This window comes from Phyllobates terribilis, unplaced genomic scaffold (assembly GCF_046119375.1).
Source record: "Phyllobates terribilis strain yellow unplaced genomic scaffold, ASM4611937v1 Scaffold_3__8_contigs__length_932513732, whole genome shotgun sequence".
Taxonomy (NCBI): Eukaryota; Metazoa; Chordata; class Amphibia; order Anura; family Dendrobatidae; genus Phyllobates; species Phyllobates terribilis.
This window is the reverse complement of record NW_027362763.1, coordinates 667,424,435-667,445,890: the sequence shown is the minus strand read 5'-3', so window position 1 is coordinate 667,445,890 and position 21,456 is coordinate 667,424,435. Positions and strand designations below refer to the sequence as shown.

The window sequence follows — 21,456 nt, the reverse complement described above, 5'->3', positions numbered from 1 at the left end:
AATACTGCTCCTATATACAAGAATATAACTACTATAATACTGCTCCTATGTACAATAATATAACTACTATAATACTGCTCCTATGTACAAGAATATAACTACTATAATACTGCCCCCTATGTACAAGAATATAACTACTATAATACTGCCCCTATGTACAAGAATATAACTACTATAATACTGCCCCTATGTACAGGAATATAACTACTATAATACTGCCCCTATGTACAAGAATATAACTACTATAATACTTCCCCTATGTACAAGAATATAGCTACTATAATACTGCTCCTATGAACAAGAATATAACTACTATAATACTGCTGCTCCTATGTACAAGAATATAACTACTATAATACTGCTCCTATGTACAAGAATATAACTACTATAATACTACTCCTATGTACAATAATATAACTACTATAATACTGCTCCCTATGTACAAGAATGTAACTACTATAATACTGCTCCTATGTACAAGAATATAACTGCTATAATACTGCCCCCTATGTACAAGAATATAACTACTATAATACTACCCCTATGTACAAGAATATAACTACTATAATACTGCTCCTATGTACAAGAATATAACTACTATAATACTGCCCCCTATGTACAAGAATATAACTACTATAATACTGCTCCTATGTACAAGAATATAACTGCTATAATACTGCCCCCTATGTACAAGAATATAACTACTATAATACTACCCCTATGTACAAGAATATAACTACTATAATACTGCTCCTATGTACAAGAATATAACTACTATCATACTGCCCCCTATGTACAAGAATATAGCTACTATAATACTGCTCCTATGTACAAGAATATAACTGCTATAATACTGCTCCTATGTGCAAGAATATAACTACTATAATACTGCTCCTATGTACAAGAATATAACTACTATAATACTGCTCCTATGTACAAGAATATAACTACTATAATACTGCCCCTATGTACAAGAATATAACTACTATAATACTGCCCCCTATGTACAAGAATATAACTACTATAATACTGCTCCTATGTACAAGAATATAACTGCTATAATACTGCCCCCTATGTACAAGAACATAACTACTATAATACTACCCCTATGTACAAGAATATAACTACTATAATACTGCTCCTATGTACAAGAATATAACTACTATAATACTGCCCCCTATGTACAAGAATATAACTACTATAATACTGCTCCTATGTACAAGAATATAACTGCTATAATACTGCTCCTATGTGCAAGAATATAACTACTATAATACTGCTCCTATGTACAAGAATATAACTACTATAATACTGCTCCTATGTACAAGAATATAACTACTATAATACTGTCCCCTATGTACAAGAATATATCTACTATAATACTGCCCCCTATGTACAAGAATATAACTACTATAATACTGCTCCTATGTACAAGAATATAACTACTATAATACTACTCCTGTGTACAATAATATAACTACTATAATACTGCTCCCTATGTACAAGAATGTAACTACTATAATACTGCTCCTATGTACAAGAATATAACTACTATAATACTGCTCCTATGTACAAGAATATAACTACTATAATACTACCCCTATGTACAAGAATATAACTACTATAATACTGCTCCTATGTACAAGAATATAACTACTATAATACTGCCCCCTATGTACAAGAATATAACTACTATAATACTGCCCCTATGTACAAGAATATAACTACTATAATACTGCTCCCTATGTATAAGAATATAACTACTATAATACTGCCCCTATGTACAAGAATATAACTACTATAATACTGCCCCTATGTACAAGAATATAACTACTATAATGCTGCCCCTATGTACAAGAATATAACTACTATAATACTGCTCCTATGTACAAGAATATAACTACTATAATACTGCCCCTATGTACAAGAATATAACTACTATAATACTGCCCCTATGTACAAGAATATAACTACTATAATACTGCTCCCTATGTACAAGAATATAACTACTATCATACTGCCCCCTATGTACAAGAATATAACTACTATAATACTGCTCCTATGTACAAGAATATAACTTCTATAATACTGCTCCTATGTGCAAGAATAGAACTACTATAATACTGCTCCTATGTGCAAGGATATAACTACTATAATACTGCTCCTATGTACAAGAATATAACTACTATAATACTGCCCCTATGTACAAGAATATAACTACTATAATACTGCCCCCTATGTACAAGAATATAACTACTATAATACTGCCCCCTATGTACAAGAATATAACTACTATAATACTACCCCTATGTACAAGAATATAACTACTATAATACTGCTCCTATGTACAAGAATATAACTACTATAATACTGCCCCCTATGTACAAGAATATAACTACTATAATACTGCTCCTATGTACAAGAATATAACTGCTATAATACTGCTCCTATGTGCAAGAATATAACTACTATAATACTGCTCCTATGTACAAGAATATAACTAATATAATACTGCTCCTATGTACAAGAATATAACTACTATAATACTGCCCCTATGTACAAGAATATAACTACTATAATACTGTCCCTTATGTACAAGAATATATCTACTATAATACTGCCCCCTATGTACAAGAATATAACTACTATAATACTGCTCCTATGTACAAGAATATAACTACTATAATACTACTCCTGTGTACAATAATATAACTACTATAATACTGCTCCCTATGTACAAGAATGTAACTACTATAATACTGCTCCTATGTACAAGAATATAACTACTATAATACTGCTCCTATGTACAAGAATATAACTACTATAATACTACCCCTATGTACAAGAATATAACTACTATAATGCTGCTCCTATGTACAAGAATATAACTACTATAATACTGCCCCCTATGTACAAGACTATAACTACTATAATACTGCCCCTATGTACAAGAATATAACTACTATAATACTGCTCCCTATGTACAAGAATATAACTACTATAATACTGCCCCTATGTACAAGAATATAACTACTATAATACTGCCCCTATGTACAAGAATATAACTACTATAATGCTGCCCCTATGTACAAGAATATAACTACTATAATACTGCTCCTATGTACAAGAATATAACTACTATAATACTGCCCCTATGTACAAGAATATAACTACTATAATACTGCCCCTATGTACAAGAATATAACTACTATAATACTGCTCCCTATGTACAAGAATATAACTACTATAATACTGCTCCCTATGTACAAGAATATAACTACTATAATACTGCCCCCTATGTACAAGAATATAACTACTATAATACTGCCCCTATGTACAAGAATATAACTACTATAATACTGCTCCCTATGTACAAGAATATAACTACTATAATACTGCCCCTATGTACAAGAATATAACTACTATAATACTGCCCCCTATGTACAAGTATATAGCTACTATAATACTGCTCCTATGTCCAAGAATATAACTAATACTGCTTCCTATGTACAAGAATATAACTACTATAATAATGCTCCCTATGTACAAGAATATAACTACTATAATACTGCCCCCTATGTACAAGAATATAGCTACTATAATACTGCTCCTATGTACAAGAATATAACTACTATAATACTGCTCCTATGTTCAAGAATATAACTACTATAATACTGCTTCCTATGTACAAGGATATAACTACTATAATACTGCCCCCTATGTACAAGAATATAACTACTATAATACTGCCCCCTATGTACAAGAATATAGCTACTATAATACTGCTCCTATGTACAAGAATATAACTACTATAATACTGCTCCTATGTACAAGAATATAACTACTATAATACTGCTCCTATGTACAAGAATATAACTACTATAATACTGCCCCCTATATACAAGAATATAACTACTATAATACTGCCCCTATGTACAAGAATATAACTACTATAATACTGCTCCTATGTACAGGAATATAACTACTATAATACTTCTCCCTATGTACAAGAATATAACTACTATAATACTGCTCCTATGTACAGGAATATAACTACTATAATACTGCCCCCTATGTACAAGAATATAACTACTATAATACTGCTCCCTATGTGCAAGAATATAACTACTATAATACTGCCCCCTATGTATAGGAATATAACTACTATAATACTGCCCCTATGTACAAGAATATAACTACTATAATACTGCCCCTATGTACAAGAATATAACTACTATAATACTGCTCCTATGTACAAGAATATAACTACTATAATACTGCCCCCTATGTACAAGAATATAACTATAATAATACTGCCCCTATGTACAAGAATATAACTACTATAATACTGCCCCCTATGTACAAGAATATAACTATAATAATACTGCCCCTATGTACAAGAATATAACTACTATAATAGTGCCCCTATGTACAAGAATATAACTACTATAATACTGCCCCTTTGTACAAGAATATAGCTACTATAATACTGCTCCTATTATTCGCTTGCGAATTTATATCTGGCAGCCTGGGAACAGGATTTTGTTTTTTCCGGTGCGGATCCCCTTTCCGCCCACATCAGGTGGATGGGTCGTTACATCAGGTGGATGGGTCGTTACATCAGGTGGATGGGTCGTTACATCAGGTGGATGGGTCGTTACATCAGGTGGATGGGTCGTTACATCAGGTGGATGGGTCGTTACATCAGGTGGATGGGTCGTTACATCAGGTGGATGGGTCGTTACATCAGGTGGATGGGTCGTTAGATCAGGTGGATGGGTCGTTAGATCAGGTGGATGGGTCGTTAGATCAGGTGGATGGGTCGTTAGATCAGGTGGATGGGTCGTTAGATCAGGTGGATGGGTCGTTAGATCAGGTGGATGGGTCGTTAGATCAGGTGGATGGGTCGTTAGATCAGGTGGATGGGTCGTTAGATCAGGTGGATGGGTCGTTTGATCAGGTGGATGGGTCGTTTGATCAGGTGGATGGGTCGTTTGATCAGGTGGATGGGTCGTTTGATCAGGTGGATGGGTCGTTTGATCAGGTGGATGGGTCGTTTGATCAGGTGGATGGGTCGTTTGATCAGGTGGATGGGTCGTTTGATCAGGTGGATGGGTCGTTTGATCAGGTGGATGGGTCGTTTGATCAGGTGGATGGGTCGTTAGATCAGGTGGATGGGTCGTTAGATCAGGCGGATGGGTCGTTTGATCAGGCGGATGGGTCGTTTGATCAGGTGGATGGGTCGTTTGATCAGGTGGATGGGTCGTTTGATCAGGCGGATGGGTCTTTTGATCAGGCGGATGGGTCTTTTGATCAGGCGGATGGGTCGTTTGATCAGGCGGATGGGTCGTTTGATCAGGCGGATGGGTCGTTAGATCAGGCGGATGGGTCGTTATATCGATGACATCCTCCTGGTGTGGGACGGGACGGTGGAATCCGCGTCAGAATTTATCCAGCATTGTAATGACAATGGAATGAATCTGAGATTTTTCATTCATTTGGAATCAGTTCCATTAATTTTCTGGATGTGACGCTTAGTTTGGATTCTGTGAATCGAGTTGTAGTGTCCCCTCTATCGCAAAAGTACAGCCACAAACTCCACCTTACTGGCACAGTCATGTCACCAGAAAAATGTAATTAAGAACGTTCCTCTTGGAGAGTTTTATAGGTTCAAAAGGAATTCATCTCCGCAGGAAACGTCTGAGAAAGCCAAAGATGAGGTCCGAGTCAGACGGACAGGAAGGGGTTAATCCAAGTGGATGTTAGACGGGGCTGAAGACATGATCAGCCACAATGACATAGCAGAGATCCTGGAAGAAACAGGCGAAAGGAAAAAATGTCACAAATATAGGTCCAATTACATAGATAGAAGCCAAGGAGTCGTTTTTTCTACCATATAAAGTCCACACTTCTCAAATATTACTAACATTATTAAAAAAAGATTACCTATATTATATCAAGATAAAAAACTAGAGAAAATCCTGTGAAATTTATTGCAAAAAAAGCCTCCACTTTCGGAGATATTCTGTCTCCAGCCTGTATCTCAGTGATAACAATAATAAAAAGGACAATTGTCTCCGTACTAGAGGGTCCTACAAGTGCGGGCTCAATACATGCACCTGCTGCGAGGATATGAAGAATACTAAAACATTTGTCTCTTGTGCAAATAAAAAAAAAAGAGTATATGATTAATTCATCCATAAACTGCAACACAAGCAGCGTGGTGTATACTGTGCGATGCGGTCTGTGTGACCTCCAATATGTCGGCTGTACAGGGGGGCCGCTGAAAATCAGGATAAGACGTCACCTCTCGGACGCCATCAGCAAAATCATTAATAAAAGTTCAACAATTTGCAAACATTTTATTAATAGCCATGGAGGTGAAGTGTCAGGCATAGAAAGGGTTAAAATCCCATCCAGGGGGTGGGTGATATCAAAAGATAACTAATAAGCTGGGAAACCTGGTGGATCTACCAGCTGAACACTAGGGGGCACCACATGGTATCAATATCAGGCAGGATCTGATTTACCACTATGAATAGAGATATGCATATTTGATGTAATGTGTGTGTTTCAGTCTGTAAGGGGTTAATCCCCCCCGCCAGTTTTCTCTGCACAGCCGATCCCATCTAGCGGCCGGATCTGGTGAGTGGGGACTGAATGGTGAACTAGTGTAAAATGTTCAGTCTGACATCAGATCCTCGTCAATGATTAAGACGCACTGCTTTCCGTCGAAACGCGTATGTTATTAATGTCTGGACTGTGACTTAATGGATTTTATACCATTTGAAGTTATGAAATAAATGAACAATGGATTTTTAATGGAGTACTAGCGCTGGACTTATTCCTTTCTAAATACTATAATACTGTCCCTATGTACAAGAATATAACTACTATAATACTGCCCCCTATGTACAAGAATATAACTACTATAATACTGCTCCCTATGTACAAGAATATAACTACTATAATACTGCCCCTATGTACAAGAATATAACTACTATAATACTGCCCCTATGTACAAGAATATAACTACTATAATACTGCCCCTATGTACAAGAATATAACTACTATAATACTGCACCTATGTACAAGTATATAACTACTATAATACTGCTCCTATGTACAAGAATATATCTACTATAATACTGCTCCTATGTACAAGAATATAATTACTATAATACTGCTCCTATGTAGAAGAATATAACTACTATAATACTGCCCCTATGTACAAGAATATAACTACTATAATACTATCCCCTATGTACAAGAATATAACTACTATAATACTGCCCCTATGTACAAGAATATAACTACTATAATACTGCTCCTATGTACAAGAATATAACTACTATAATACTGCTCCTATGTACAAGAATATAACTACTATAATACTGCTCATATGTACAAGAATATAACTACTATAATACTGCCCCCTATGTACAAGAATATAACTACTATAATACTGCCCCCTATGTACAAGAATATACTATAATACTGCCCCCTATGTACAAGAATATACTATAATACTGCCCCTATGTACAAGAATATAACTACTATAATACTGCCCCCTATATACAAGAATATAACTACTATAATATTGCCCCCTATGTACAAGAATATAACTACTATAATACTGCTGCTATGTACAAGAATATAACTACTATAATACTGCACCCTATGCACAAGAATATAACTACTATAATACTGCTCCTATGTACAAGAATATAGCTACTATAATACTGCCCCTATGTACAAGAATATAACTACTATAATACTGCCCCTATGTACAAGAATATAACTACTATAATACTGCCCCTATGTACAAGAATATAACTACTATAATACTGCACCTATGTACAAGTATATAACTACTATAATACTGCTCCTATGTACAAGAATATATCTACTATACTACTGCTCCTATGTACAAGAATATAATTACTATAATACTGCTCCTATGTAGAAGAATATAACTACTATAATACTGCCCCTATGTACAAGAATATAACTACTATAATACTGCCCCTATGTACAAGAATATAACTACTATAATACTGCCCCTATGCACAAGAATACAACTACTATAATACTGCCCCTATGTACAAGAATATATCTACTATAATACTGCCCCTATGTACAAGAATATATCTACTATAATACTGCCCCCTATGTACATGAATATAACTACTATAATACTGCTCCTATGTACAAGAATATAACTACTATAATACTGCTCCTATGTACAAGAATATAACTACTATAATACTGCCCCTATGTACAAGAATATAACTACTATAATACTGCCCCTATGTACAAGAATATAACTACTATAATACTGCCCCCTATGTACAAGAATATAACTACTATAATACTGCCCCCTATGTACATGAATATAACTACTATAATACTGCCCCCTATGTACATGAATATAACTACTATAATACTGCCCCCTATGTACAAGAATACAACTACTATAATACTGCCCCTATGTACAAGAATATTACTATAATACTGCCCCTATGTACAAGAATATATTTACTATAATACTGCTCCTATGTACAAGAATATAACTACTATAATACTGCCCCTATGTACAAGAATATAACTACTATAACACTGCTCCTATATACAGGAATATAACTACTATAATACTGCTCCTATGTACAAGAATATAAGTACTATAATACTGACCCTATGTACAAGACTATAACTACTATAATACTGCCCCCTATGTACAAGAATATAACTACTATAATACTGCCCCCTATGTACAAGAATATAACTACTATAATACTGCCCCCTATGTACAAGAATATAACTACTATAATACTGCTCATATGTACAAGAATATAACTACTATAATACTGCCCCCTATGTACAAGAATATAACTACTATAATACTGCCCCCTATGTACAAGAATATACTATAATACTGCCCCCTATGTACAAGAATATACTATAATACTGCCCCTATGTACAAGAATATAACTACTATAATACTGCCCCCTATATACAAGAATATAACTACTATAATATTGCCCCCTATGTACAAGAATATAACTACTATAATACTGCTGCTATGTACAAGAATATAACTACTATAATACTGCACCCTATGTACAAGAATATAACTACTATAATACTGCTCCTATGTACAAGAATATAGCTACTATAATACTGCCCCTATGTACAAGAATATAACTACTATAATACTGCCCCTATGTACAAGAATATAACTACTATAATACTGCCCCTATGTACAAGAATATAACTACTATAATACTGCACCTATGTACAAGTATATAACTACTATAATACTGCTCCTATGTACAAGAATATATCTACTATAATACTGCTCCTATGTACAAGAATATAATTTCTATAATACTGCTCCTATGTAGAAGAATATAACTACTATAATACTGCCCCTATGTACAAGAATATAACTACTATAATACTGCTCCTATGTACAAGAATATTGCTGCTATAATACTGCCCCTATGTACAAGAATATAACTACTATAATACTGCCCCTATGTACAAGAATATAACTACTATAATACTGCTCCTATGTACAAGAATATAACTACTATAATACTGCTCCTATGTACAAGAATATAACTACTATAATACTGCTCCTATGTATAAGAATATAACTACTATAATACTGCCCCTATGTACAAGAATATAACTAATATAATACTGCCCCTATGCACAAGAATACAACTACTATAATACTGCCCCTATGTACAAGAATATATCTACTATAATACTGCCCCTATGTACAAGAATATATCTACTATAATACTGCTCCTATGTATAAGAATATAACTACTATAATACTGCCCCTATGTACAAGAATATAACTAATATAATACTGCCCCTATGCACAAGAATACAACTACTATAATACTGCCCCTATGTACAAGAATATATCTACTATAATACTGCCCCTATGTACAAGAATATATCTACTATAATACTGCCCCCTATGTACAAGAATATAACTACTATAATACTGCTGCTATGTACAAGAATATAACTACTATAATACTGCACCCTATGTACAAGAATATAACTACTATAATACTGCTCCTATGTACAAGAATATAGCTACTATAATACTGCCCCTATGTACAAGAATATAACTACTATAATACTGCCCCTATGTACAAGAATATAACTACTATAATACTGCCCCTATGTACAAGAATATAACTACTATAATACTGCACCTATGTACAAGTATATAACTACTATAATACTGCTCCTATGTACAAGAATATATCTACTATAATACTGCTCCTATGTACAAGAATATAATTTCTATAATACTGCTCCTATGTAGAAGAATATAACTACTATAATACTGCCCCTATGTACAAGAATATAACTACTATAATACTGCCCCTATGTACAAGAATATAACTACTATAATACTGCTCCTATGTACAAGAATATAACTACTATAATACTGCTCCTATGTACAAGAATATAACTACTATAATACTGCTCCTATGTATAAGAATATAACTACTATAATACTGCCCCTATGTACAAGAATATAACTAATATAATACTGCCCCTATGCACAAGAATACAACTACTATAATACTGCCCCTATGTACAAGAATATATCTACTATAATACTGCCCCTATGTACAAGAATATAGCTACTATAATACTGCCCCCTATGTACATGAATATAACTACTATAATACTGCTCCTATGTACAAGAATATAACTACTATAATACTGCTCCTATGTACAAGAATATAACTACTATAACTGCCCCTATGTACAAGAATATAACTACTATAATACTGCCCCTATGTACAAGAATATAACTACTATAATACTGCCCCCTATGTACAAGAATATAACTACTATAATACTGCCCCCTATGTACATGAATATAACTACTATAATACTGCCCCCTATGTACATGAATATAACTACTATAATACTGCGCCCTATGTACAAGAATACAACTACTATAATACTGCCCCTATGTACAAGAATATTACTATAATACTGCCCCTATGTACAAGAATATATTTACTATAATACTGCTCCTATGTACAAGAATATAACTACTATAATACTGCCCCTATGTACAAGAATATAACTACTATAATACTGCTCCTATATACAGGAATATAACTACTATAATACTGCTCCTATGTACAAGAATATAACTACTATAATACTGACCCTATGTACAAGACTATAACTACTATAATACTGCCCCCTATGTACAAGAATATAACTACTATAATACTGCCCCCTATGTACAAGAATATAACTACTATAATACTGCCCCCTATGTACAAGAATATAACTACTATAATACTGCTTCTATGTACAAGAATATAACTACTATAATACTGCCCCCTATGTACAAGAATATAACTACTATAATACTGCTCCCTATGTACAAGAATATAACTACTATAATACTGCTCCCTATGTACAAGAATATAACTACTATAATACTGCTCCTATGTACAAGAATATAACTACTATAATACTGCTTCTATGTACAAGAATATAACTACTATAATACTGCTTCTATGTGCAAGAATATAACTACTAATGGAGAGTAAATTTCACAACTTCTGGTTATAAAACTTCTTTCCTTTTTTGATGAGACGGCCGTTGTTCTATAATCGGAAACCTTATACTTCCATTTGTTATTTTTTGGTAAAAAGGATTTAAAATAAAACACTAAAGGTATATGATAAGACGTCAGGTTCCCCGTCCATTTCTGGCAGCAGCCTTCTCTCGCCGAGTTTCCTCGCTGAGCCTGGGGTGGAGGAAGCTGCTGTACAGTCGTGGATCATTATTGTGTCCTTACGGGTTCTGGATGGGTTTAGTCCTCCTATGGGAAAGTCTACGATGAAAGGTCCATAATGTTACATTATTGTCAAGCTCAGGATGTGATTTATATTGACCATTTCCTGATTGATGTGGGGTTTTAAATCCTGATTTTTCGTTAAATTCAATAATTAAGTACAAAGTAAAAGTAATCTTGCAAATAAAAAAAAAAAATAAAGCCTTAATACGGGAAAAATGAACTGTGATAAAATAAATTCCTGGAATTTAAGTTATATAAAGTAGCTACAAATAGCTGAACAATCAAATACTACTTAATATTAAATATAAAAAAAAGCATAAATGTGTTTTCAAATTAGAATCTCATTTTTTTTTTAACTAAATACATACAGTATCTGTGAGCACAAAGTAAGATGCAACTCAACTTTTTCCCCATGTATCCCACGTTGGGCGCCAATGTTTGAAAAAATATAATAGATTTGATAACTAATGTATTCTGTAAAGTTGAAAAAATAAAATCTAAAGTTAAACACACTGAAATTTTCAGTCTCCTCCCCTCTATAAAAAAAAATGTAAAAAGCAAATCAAATAACTGTATGTGAACCAAAATTGTACAATTAAGAACTAAGACTCTTAAGAACATTTTTTTCCCCTCCCTCCATTATCTTAGCACATGAAAAGTTTTGATCCATTGCATCTGAAATGGAATAGTCTACATTAAAATTGTCCCACCTTTTTGTGTCCGCAGCTGCTATGCTAACCTATGTGTCTCCATGGTAACCGCCAACAAACAATTCCTGTGTAGCTTGATCTTTAAAGGGGTATTCCCATTTCCAAGATCCTATCCCAATGTATAGTAAGTGTAATAATATTAGCAAATGCCTCCAATTAGAAATGTTGTATAGTTCTTCTGATAAGAATGTCATTTTCCCCATGCAGGGTATTGCAGTAGCTTAGGTATCCATAGTTACGATCAGTAAAGGCTAGCTGTCACTTTATGAGTGGTTGTAACCATTGATACTTAAGCTACTGGAATGCCTTGCATGGGGAATGCGACATAGCTAATCAGAAGAACTATATTCCATTTATAATTGGAGGTATTTACAAATATTATTATTATTATTATTACACCTACTACATATCGGGATAGGCCCTTTGAGATGGGAATACCCCTTTTACGTTATGCTTCCATATTTCCTTTTTATTTTTCTCTAAAATACCAAATATGTGATGGAGGAAAGTGTAACTACTTAACTTGCTAACAATTTGAAGCCCAAAACCTGGACATTTAATCCTCCCCCCATCAAGAATGCCTTAGAAATTATCACTTTTCGACTGGGTTTGCCTCAACCATTCCCTTTCTTTGTTTTTGGCAAGTTGGTGACAGTCATGTGACTGAAGGACCTGACGACGCAGAGTTTATTTGTAGTCTGTCACCACGGGGACACATAAGCCTGCATGGCAGCTGTTACTACAAAACGGCAGGACCTTTTCATTGCAAAACTGTTCCATTTTCTTTTTTCCACTTAAATAGTTTGGCTGCAAAGGTGGAAAAAGCCTTTTAATGTGAAGTAGAAAAGTGAAATAATATTTTTTTGTATTTTTTTTTTTTAATCTGCCACAATCGGCATTTAAGGTTTTTTTTTTATCTGTAATTTAGCTCCTTTTAATAAGAGACGCTTATTATTATTTTTTTTTTTGCTCTCTCTTCTCGGAGACTATTAGCGTTATTACGTGTGGAGTGGGTCGGCTGTACGAGCCCCATCAGCGCGATGCTATTAAGCTGAAATGATGCTTCGGCAAAATTACTATGCAAACCCTCTCATTTCCCGCTAAAGTGGATCGTCGTCGTTGAAATCAATTTTCTTTTCAATCGGCTTACAGAATTTTTTTTTTATTTTTATTTTATTTTATTTTTTTTTTATTCCTTCTTTGGTTTTCTGAAATCTTTGCAATTGGCTGATGACCAAGAGGCAGCACACGGTGAAGAGCTCGCCTCCGGCGGCTGATCGTTGATGGCGGCTGAAGTCGTCTCTCCCGATAGATTTGATACGTTTGTTTCTCTTGCTGTCATTGGGAAATAATAAAAATCCGGAACACTGTGGAAAGCCGCTGCCGCCAGAGAGCGAGATGCTACTCTAAGAGATGGCCGGAAGAGTGACGAGCTCTTCCCCGGACACCTCAGTACTTCTGCTCCCGCTGCCCCTTCTTCTTCCATTGTCTCCTCTTCTCGACTGCCCTCGCTCCCTGTAATCTTGTACTTTTTTTCATCTACCACTGGGGCTTTTTTTTTTTACACTGCTTGTTCTTTAGAGAATAGTTTACACAAGATCCAACATTCACAATAGGTGATGTCACAGCTCACCTCCTCCTACTCCTGTACAATGACTGATAGCACCTCCATATCTCTATACACAGTAGATAACACACTAGCTGATGTCACAGCTAACCTCCTCCCCATAATGTACAATGTCTGACAACCTCTGTATACAGTAGATAAAAAGGAATCCACCATTCAGAAAAGGTGACGTCACAGCTCACCTCCTCCCCATAATGTACAATGTCTGATAACCTCTGTATACCGTAGATAAAGGAATCCACCATTCAGAAAAGGTGACGTCACAGCTCACCTCCTCCCTTCACAATAGACACTCTCATTTGACTCTTTAATCCAATAAGATAGGGTCAGGATCTGGCCATTGCGGATAATGTACTGTACATGTGTTGTTTCCTGAAACAAGAAATTAATGTCTTAAAAAAAAAAAGCCCCAGTGGCCAGTGTGAAAATTGCAAGACTTATTTTCTTTTTCTTTTTAATTTTAAATACAGATTGTTACATAGGAAAAAAAACAAACAAAACAAAAATGCATCGCCATTAAAAAAAAAAAAAAAAAAGTAACCCACAAAACTCTTATGTAAACAATGGGTCATTTTCTGATGCCACATTCCTTTAAAGGGGACCTGTGATCAGGTTTCCGCTTCTAGACTGCAGCCATTGCTTTGTTCAGCCAGTTCTTCTATTGCAGCTGTCACTCTGTGGCGCTAAGATAATGGGGAGGAGAGCGGCGCAGCACAGGGCAAGCAGCCACATGGCTGTGCTTACTGCGTATGCTCAGCACGAGGATGTGCATGCGCAGACAAGACACTTTTGTATGCATGCAACATTTTGTATGAGCGGAAATGTCCTTTTAAGAGAGAGAGGTTTTCAGCAGGAGGTAAGTGAGGCTACTGATGAGGACACAATACCCGTCCTCCGAGCATGCGTCCTGGCCGGTCCCAGCCATTAACACCTCTCCCTTCCACGTCAGCCAGTGAGGCCGGAGCTGCTCTTCTCTTTGGTTTGTCCTCATGAATCCATGTTCTCTCGGTGCTGTTGTATAATAGGGCACGTGTGTTATGTTTTGCAGGGTCAGACGTTAACACCTCCCCCCTATGGAGCTTGACGCAGGTGAAAATGGAACCTCAAGACAATGAGGAAGGGGCAGTACACGGGCACAGCGTTCTGGGAAATGACGTCTTTGAGGAACCCATGTCAGGAATGAGCGATTCTGCCATCCCCGGGAGTCCGAACGGATCTGAGGGCAGCTACGGGTCCCAATCTCCGGACAGTCTCATGGGCTCCTCTCCAGTATTCAACCAGCGACCGAAGAAAAAGATGAGGAAAATGTAATCAGACGAGAAGAAATTTGCGCATCTGGCATATATGTCCTGTTCTGGTGGTCAGTGGGCCGCCTGCAGCTCTGTCATTGTGGATTTTGGGGAAGTATCAGGAACTAAACAAACTGATCGTACGGGGAATTATTAGGGTGTTTAATAAATAACAGACGTTCGTTACAAAAATACAAACACTTTGCCATATTGCGTGTCTTCCCTCCCCGCTGCAGGGGGCGACGCGCGCGGGCTCTTCCCTTTCCTCTGCGGGGCGCCGCCCGCAGGCTCTTCCCTCCCCACAGCAGGGCGCCACGCGCGGGCTCTTCACTCCCCGCTTTAGGGCGCCACGCGCGGGCTCTTCCCTCCCCACAGCAGGGCGCCACACGCGGGCTCTTCCCTCCCCCGCTTTAGGGCGCCACGCGCGGGCTCTTCCCTCCCCGCTTTAGGGCGCCACGCGCGGGCTCTTCCCTCCCCCGCTTTAGGGCGCCACGCACGGGCTCTTCCCTCCCCCGCTTTAGGGCGCCACGCGCGGGCTCTTCCCTCCCCGCTTTAGGGCGCCACGCGCGGGCTCTTCCCTCCCCGCTTTAGGGCGCCACGCGCGGGCTCTTCCCTCCCTGCTGCAGGGCGCCATGCGCAGGCTCTTCAAAAATTATATCTATCTCTTGTAAGGATTCTCTGTCCACCAATGTGGCCACCGTGAAAGTTAGTGCCCAGCAGTATTGCCCCGTTCCATCACTGCAGGCAGAATTGCCACTCGATACTCCGGCTGGCTGATAACTCCTGTAATGTCAGCCATATTGCTTGTCGCTCAGCTTTTCTTTGCATCAGCCCAGAACAGAAATGTTTATTTTCCCTTCTAATGCGAATCGTTCCCATCTATAACAATGAAAATTGTCTGGAAATCCGATGCGATTGCATCTTTGTGGCTGAACATTAATCCCGGATTTTGTCTTGGCCTTTGTGCTGCGGAGAGATGGCGGTGATTGTGAGCAGACCTGAGTGCAGCGTTGATCGGTGGACCTACAGGGAGGAGAGGCTCCTGTTTTTTTTTCTCTGTCTTTAATCCTGGCGCCTCCATTAACGAAGATCCTGTAATTAGCATTCAGCAGCCCGGCCTCATGGTCTCATTCACACCTCTGTGAGCTGTTGGCATCTGCGAGACTTGTGGGCGATTCTTCAGCCTCCCACATCCCCCCTGTACACCAGACGCAGTCTATCCTGTGCCCAGAGCCGGCTGTGCGTGGCAGATGAATAACACCGTCTGTACATATATGTGTCGCTATATGTCACTAATGAACCTGCGATCAGCTGCTGTTCCAAAACTACAGCTCCGGGCATCCATGCTCTGGACCCCCCCTGCTATGGATCGGAGCTCATGACTCTCCTTTATTATTACCTTTACCCCTTCACAAGCCCGGGCCCGGATGATCAGCTGATCGATGTAGGGTTACCGCTAATTAGGCAGTTTTAAAGAGGTTGTCTGCTCATGTCCAGGAGCGAGCGGTGCTGTTGACGTTACGATCCACCCGTTGCCCGAGAACGTGTTCACGTGTCCCGTCTAGATGACTGCTTCACGTACGGGTCGAAACATCCACACAAATCAATTTCGGACGTCACTACGAGTCCTCTTTTTTAAGAGTTTTTACAGGACTTAAGATATTGATGACCTATCTTGAGGATCGGTGGGGGGGGGTCTGACCACTCGCGTTCCCTGCAATCAGCTGCAGCCACCAGAACAGCACAGCTGCGTACACCGTGACGAAGGCCGACTTTGCTGCTGCAGCTCAGATCGCATGCACTTCAATAGGAGCCGAGCGGAAGACAAATAGCTATTGCAGTGCCGCAGACAGCACCCTAAGACAGTGCCAAGTATAGTATGATCCAAACCACATTACCCTGAAAATACGCTGCTGACCACAGTATGAGACCCAGGGCCTTGATAGGACAATACCTACTATAATGTCAGGTGCAGGGTCTTGATAATCCTGGCAGCATCAGCCTCATGTGCCTAAAATATGAGATATGCAAGTGCAATTGAGGGAAATCTTTCCCAACTACATTTGCACTATATAAGTCCCAGTCACAGAGCACTGATAACAGTGTAAACTTTTCCACCTTAAATGGTGCCGGTCCCAGTACCGACATACTGATTATGCTATAACTACAGAAATCTTAGACTTCACATCCAAAAATCACACTGCAAAAATATACAAAACTGAACATGAGGTTCCTAATTTAACATTCTGATCAGACTATGCCCCGTCACGGTGAACCTCTCAGTGGGTCCCTGACCTAAAAGGTGCGGCGCCGTGTGCAGACCACCATTCCGGCGATGGTGCACCAGCAAGGGGCGCGACCTGGTGTCTCACAGCACCCATGCGGCAAGGATGGGGCCCCCCTTGGCTTCAGTTCACACTGCACTACAGGCACAAAACCACAGCAGCAATGGTCTTCACACGGCACCAAGACCTGGTGAAAGGAGCTAAAAAGTTCTCATACTAAGAACTGAAAACGTGAGCCGGATGCAACGCACACACAAACACAAAGCGGAAGAAACCTATGAAACTATTTACCTGGCGGGAAATTGTGCTAACTATAGCAGCGGTAAATAATGCGAAGCAGGATAATTACAGCATGAAATATACGAGATCAGATTTTTATTATTATAGCGCTATTTATTCCATGTGAAAAAGGGGGTATACATAGCAAAAACACAATAATCTTGAAGAAAACGAGTCAGCGACTGGTACAGGAGGAGAGAGGACCCTGCCCGCGAGGGCTCACAATATACAATCAATCCTCAGGTTTACTCTATTATAACCTGTCTCTTGTTATATAGTCTTATAACTTCTGACAGAGGTGATAATCCCGGTACCATAAAATTCACTACTATCTCTTCTTCTAACACAGGCCCTAGCGGGGGGGTCTCTGGTTCTTCCTGCTGGGCTGCAAGTCCTCCTGACAAAGTCTAACAAGGCTCGCTGGGCCTCCTTCGCTTTAACAGGCCCCTGCCCTCTCTGTTGTACTAGCCCAGACCAACCCCTGTTGTACGGCCCGACTCGCTCGCTCCTCCCGTTCTCCCCCGCAGGAGTCTACCCCCCGAGCAGAGTCTCCTCACGGATCTTCAGTGTTAACCAATGGTGGATGTCTCTCGTACCCGGTGGGATGAGGGCTGGGCCTGGCTCTTGACTAGTGTAGTCTGGATTATAGGTCTTGACTGGCAAAGGTCTGGTTTTCGGACCTTGACCTGCGTAGTTTGTGCTCCGGAACTTGCCTGGCGTAGATCGGGTCTTTGGGCCTTGACCGGCGTCATCTGGATTTTAGGACTGGTCCGACGCCTTCAGGCGCGCCACAACCCGCTGCCTCAGGCTTTCTGTCACCTCGGCCTCCACGTATCCCTTGACACACGTCCTGTCCGTTACTTTACTTGGCGCCAAATCTGGTTACATTTTGGCATTTTACGTCGGGGAATCGCATCATCAAGGTGACTTCACCCGGTGCTCCATCCAAACTTCATTCCTGAAACTCATCCCTCTTCCGGTCAGTTCCGCAGGGTCCCGCTTGGACAGTAGATGGTAGTCTTCTTGCACAAATGCCGCACAGTGCTGGGGATTCTCGTTTTTTTATGACACCCCTTACAAAGACAAAAAAAATGGAGGAACCCCCTGCAGTCTCATGCTAATTAAAAACACCTGGGTCAAATGAACTTGGCCGCCATTGGTGCTGTGTTCCATTGCCCGTGGGATGGTATGGCCTGGAGCAATGGGGGCTTTTCCTTGCAGTATGGGTGCAATGGGGCACCAGGTTATTGTCGCTTCAGAGATGGTTTTCGCATGGCATCACACCTCTAAGGTTAGCTTCATACAGTCTGACCATAATGTTAAACTAAGAACCTCATGTTCAGTTTTGTAAATTATTGTTTAGCCGCAATAGATCAATGTGCGATGTTTGGATGTGGGGTCCAGGGAGATTTCTACAGTTTAAAGGGGCGTCTGTGCGTTGCATCCAGTCACCTGCTTTCATCTGGCGTAGTCGGCAGGATGCAACATTCCAGCTCAGAAATGGCGGATCAGTCAGTAACCGAGCCTGCCAAGGGGCACATTTCCCTGAGGGCTATGCTTGGCAACCTCCCGAAGTTTACTGTAAGCAATCTACTGTTGTGAGACTGGGTGGAGCAACTGAGGAGCATGCAACGCAGGTATCCTATGACCCCCTACCATACAGGCGGAGTTGGCTATATTGACCCTGGATGGAGAGGCACGACATCTATAGAAAGCCTAGGGACCCTGGCACTGTGCTGGGCTGAGAGACCCCTTTCTAAGCCAGGCCCTAAAAGAACGCCTACGCTCCAACCCCGGCATGAGATTCCTAGAAGTTTGGGCAGATGTTCGAGTCCTGGAATGCTACACAGTATAACACCTTCCACCATCAGATAATGTCTGCAATGAGGTGGGGGGGGGATAGATATGTATCATTGAGTATTGAATGGAATGTAACAGATGACATAGCAAAGATCCATAAGGCAGGTATATTGTACCATTTACATTGTTTCAGGGGAAATAGCAGTAGATGACAGACAGCTTACATCCTGTATTATACTCCAGAGCTGCACTCACTATTCTGCTGGTGCAGTCACTGTGTACATACATTACATTACTGATCCTGAGTTACATCCTGTATTATACTCCAGAGCTGCACTCGCTATTCTGCTGGTGCAGTCACTGTGTACATACATTACATTACTGCTCCTGAGTTACATCCTGTATTATACTCCAGAGCTGCACTCGCTATTCTGCTGGTGCAGTCACTGTGTGCATACATTACATTACTGATACTGAGTTACATCCTGTATTATCCTCCAGAGCTGCACTCACTATTCTGCTGGTGCAGTCACTGTGTACATACATTACATTACTGATCCTGAGTTACATCCTGTATTATACCCCAGAGCTGCACTCACTATTCTGCTGGTGGAGTCACTGTGTACATACATTACATTACTGATCCTGAGTTACATCCTGTATTATACTCCAGAGCTGCACTCACTATTCTGCTGGTGCAGTCACTGTGTACATACATTACATTACTGATCCTGAGTTACCTCCTGTATTATACTCCAGAGCTGCACTCACTATTCTGCTGGTGCAGTCACTGTGTACATACATTACAATACTGACCCTGAGTTACATCCTGTATTATACTCCAGAGCTGCACTCACTATTCTGCTGGTGCAGTCACTGTGTACATACATTACATTACTGATCCTGAGTTACATCCTGTATTACACTCCAGAGCTGCACTCACTATTCTGCTGGTGCAGTCACTGTGTACATACATTACATTACTGATCCCGAGTTACATCCTTTATTACACTCCAGAGCTGCACTCACTATTCTGCTGGTGCAGTCACTGTGTACATACATTACATTACTGATCCTGAGTTACATCCTGTATTATACCCCAGAGCTGCACTCACTATTCTGCTGGTGCAGTCACTGTGTACATACATTACATTACTGATCCTGAGTTACATCCTGTATTATACCCCAGAGCTGAACTCACTATTCTGCTGGTGCAGTCACTGTGTACATACATTACATTACTGATCCTGAGTTACATCCTGTATTATTCTCCAGAGCTGCACTCACTATTCTGCAGGTGCAGTCACTGTGTACATACATTACATTACTGATCCTGAGTTACATCCTGTATTATACTCCAGAGCTGCACTCACTATTCTGCTGGTGCAGTCACTGTGTACATACATTACATTACTGACCCTGAGTTACATCCTGTATTATACTCCAGAGCTGCACTCACTATTCTGCTGGTGCAGTCACTGTATACATACATTACTGATCCTGTACTGATTCTGAGTTACATCCTGTATTATACTCCAGAGCTGCACTCACTATTCTGCTGGTGCAGTCACAGTATACATACATTAAATTACTGTTCCTGAGTTAC

The 21,456-nt window shown here is 39.2% G+C and overlaps 1 protein-coding gene across 3 annotated transcripts in view; it reads left to right on the top strand.

Annotated features, from left to right (window-relative positions):
- SUPT7L (SPT7 like, STAGA complex subunit gamma) overlaps nt 1-15,684 on the top strand; it is a 66,979-nt gene extending 51,295 nt beyond the window's left edge. For all 3 annotated transcript variants that reach the window (XM_073671737.1, XM_073671736.1, XM_073671735.1), the window contains one exon: nt 15,246-15,684. In XM_073671737.1, coding sequence (XP_073527838.1) covers nt 15,246-15,508 — 263 coding nt within the window. In that variant the 3' untranslated portion in view covers nt 15,509-15,684. The remainder of the gene's footprint in view (nt 1-15,245) is intronic.
- The last annotated feature ends 5,772 nt before the right edge of the window (nt 15,685-21,456 follow it).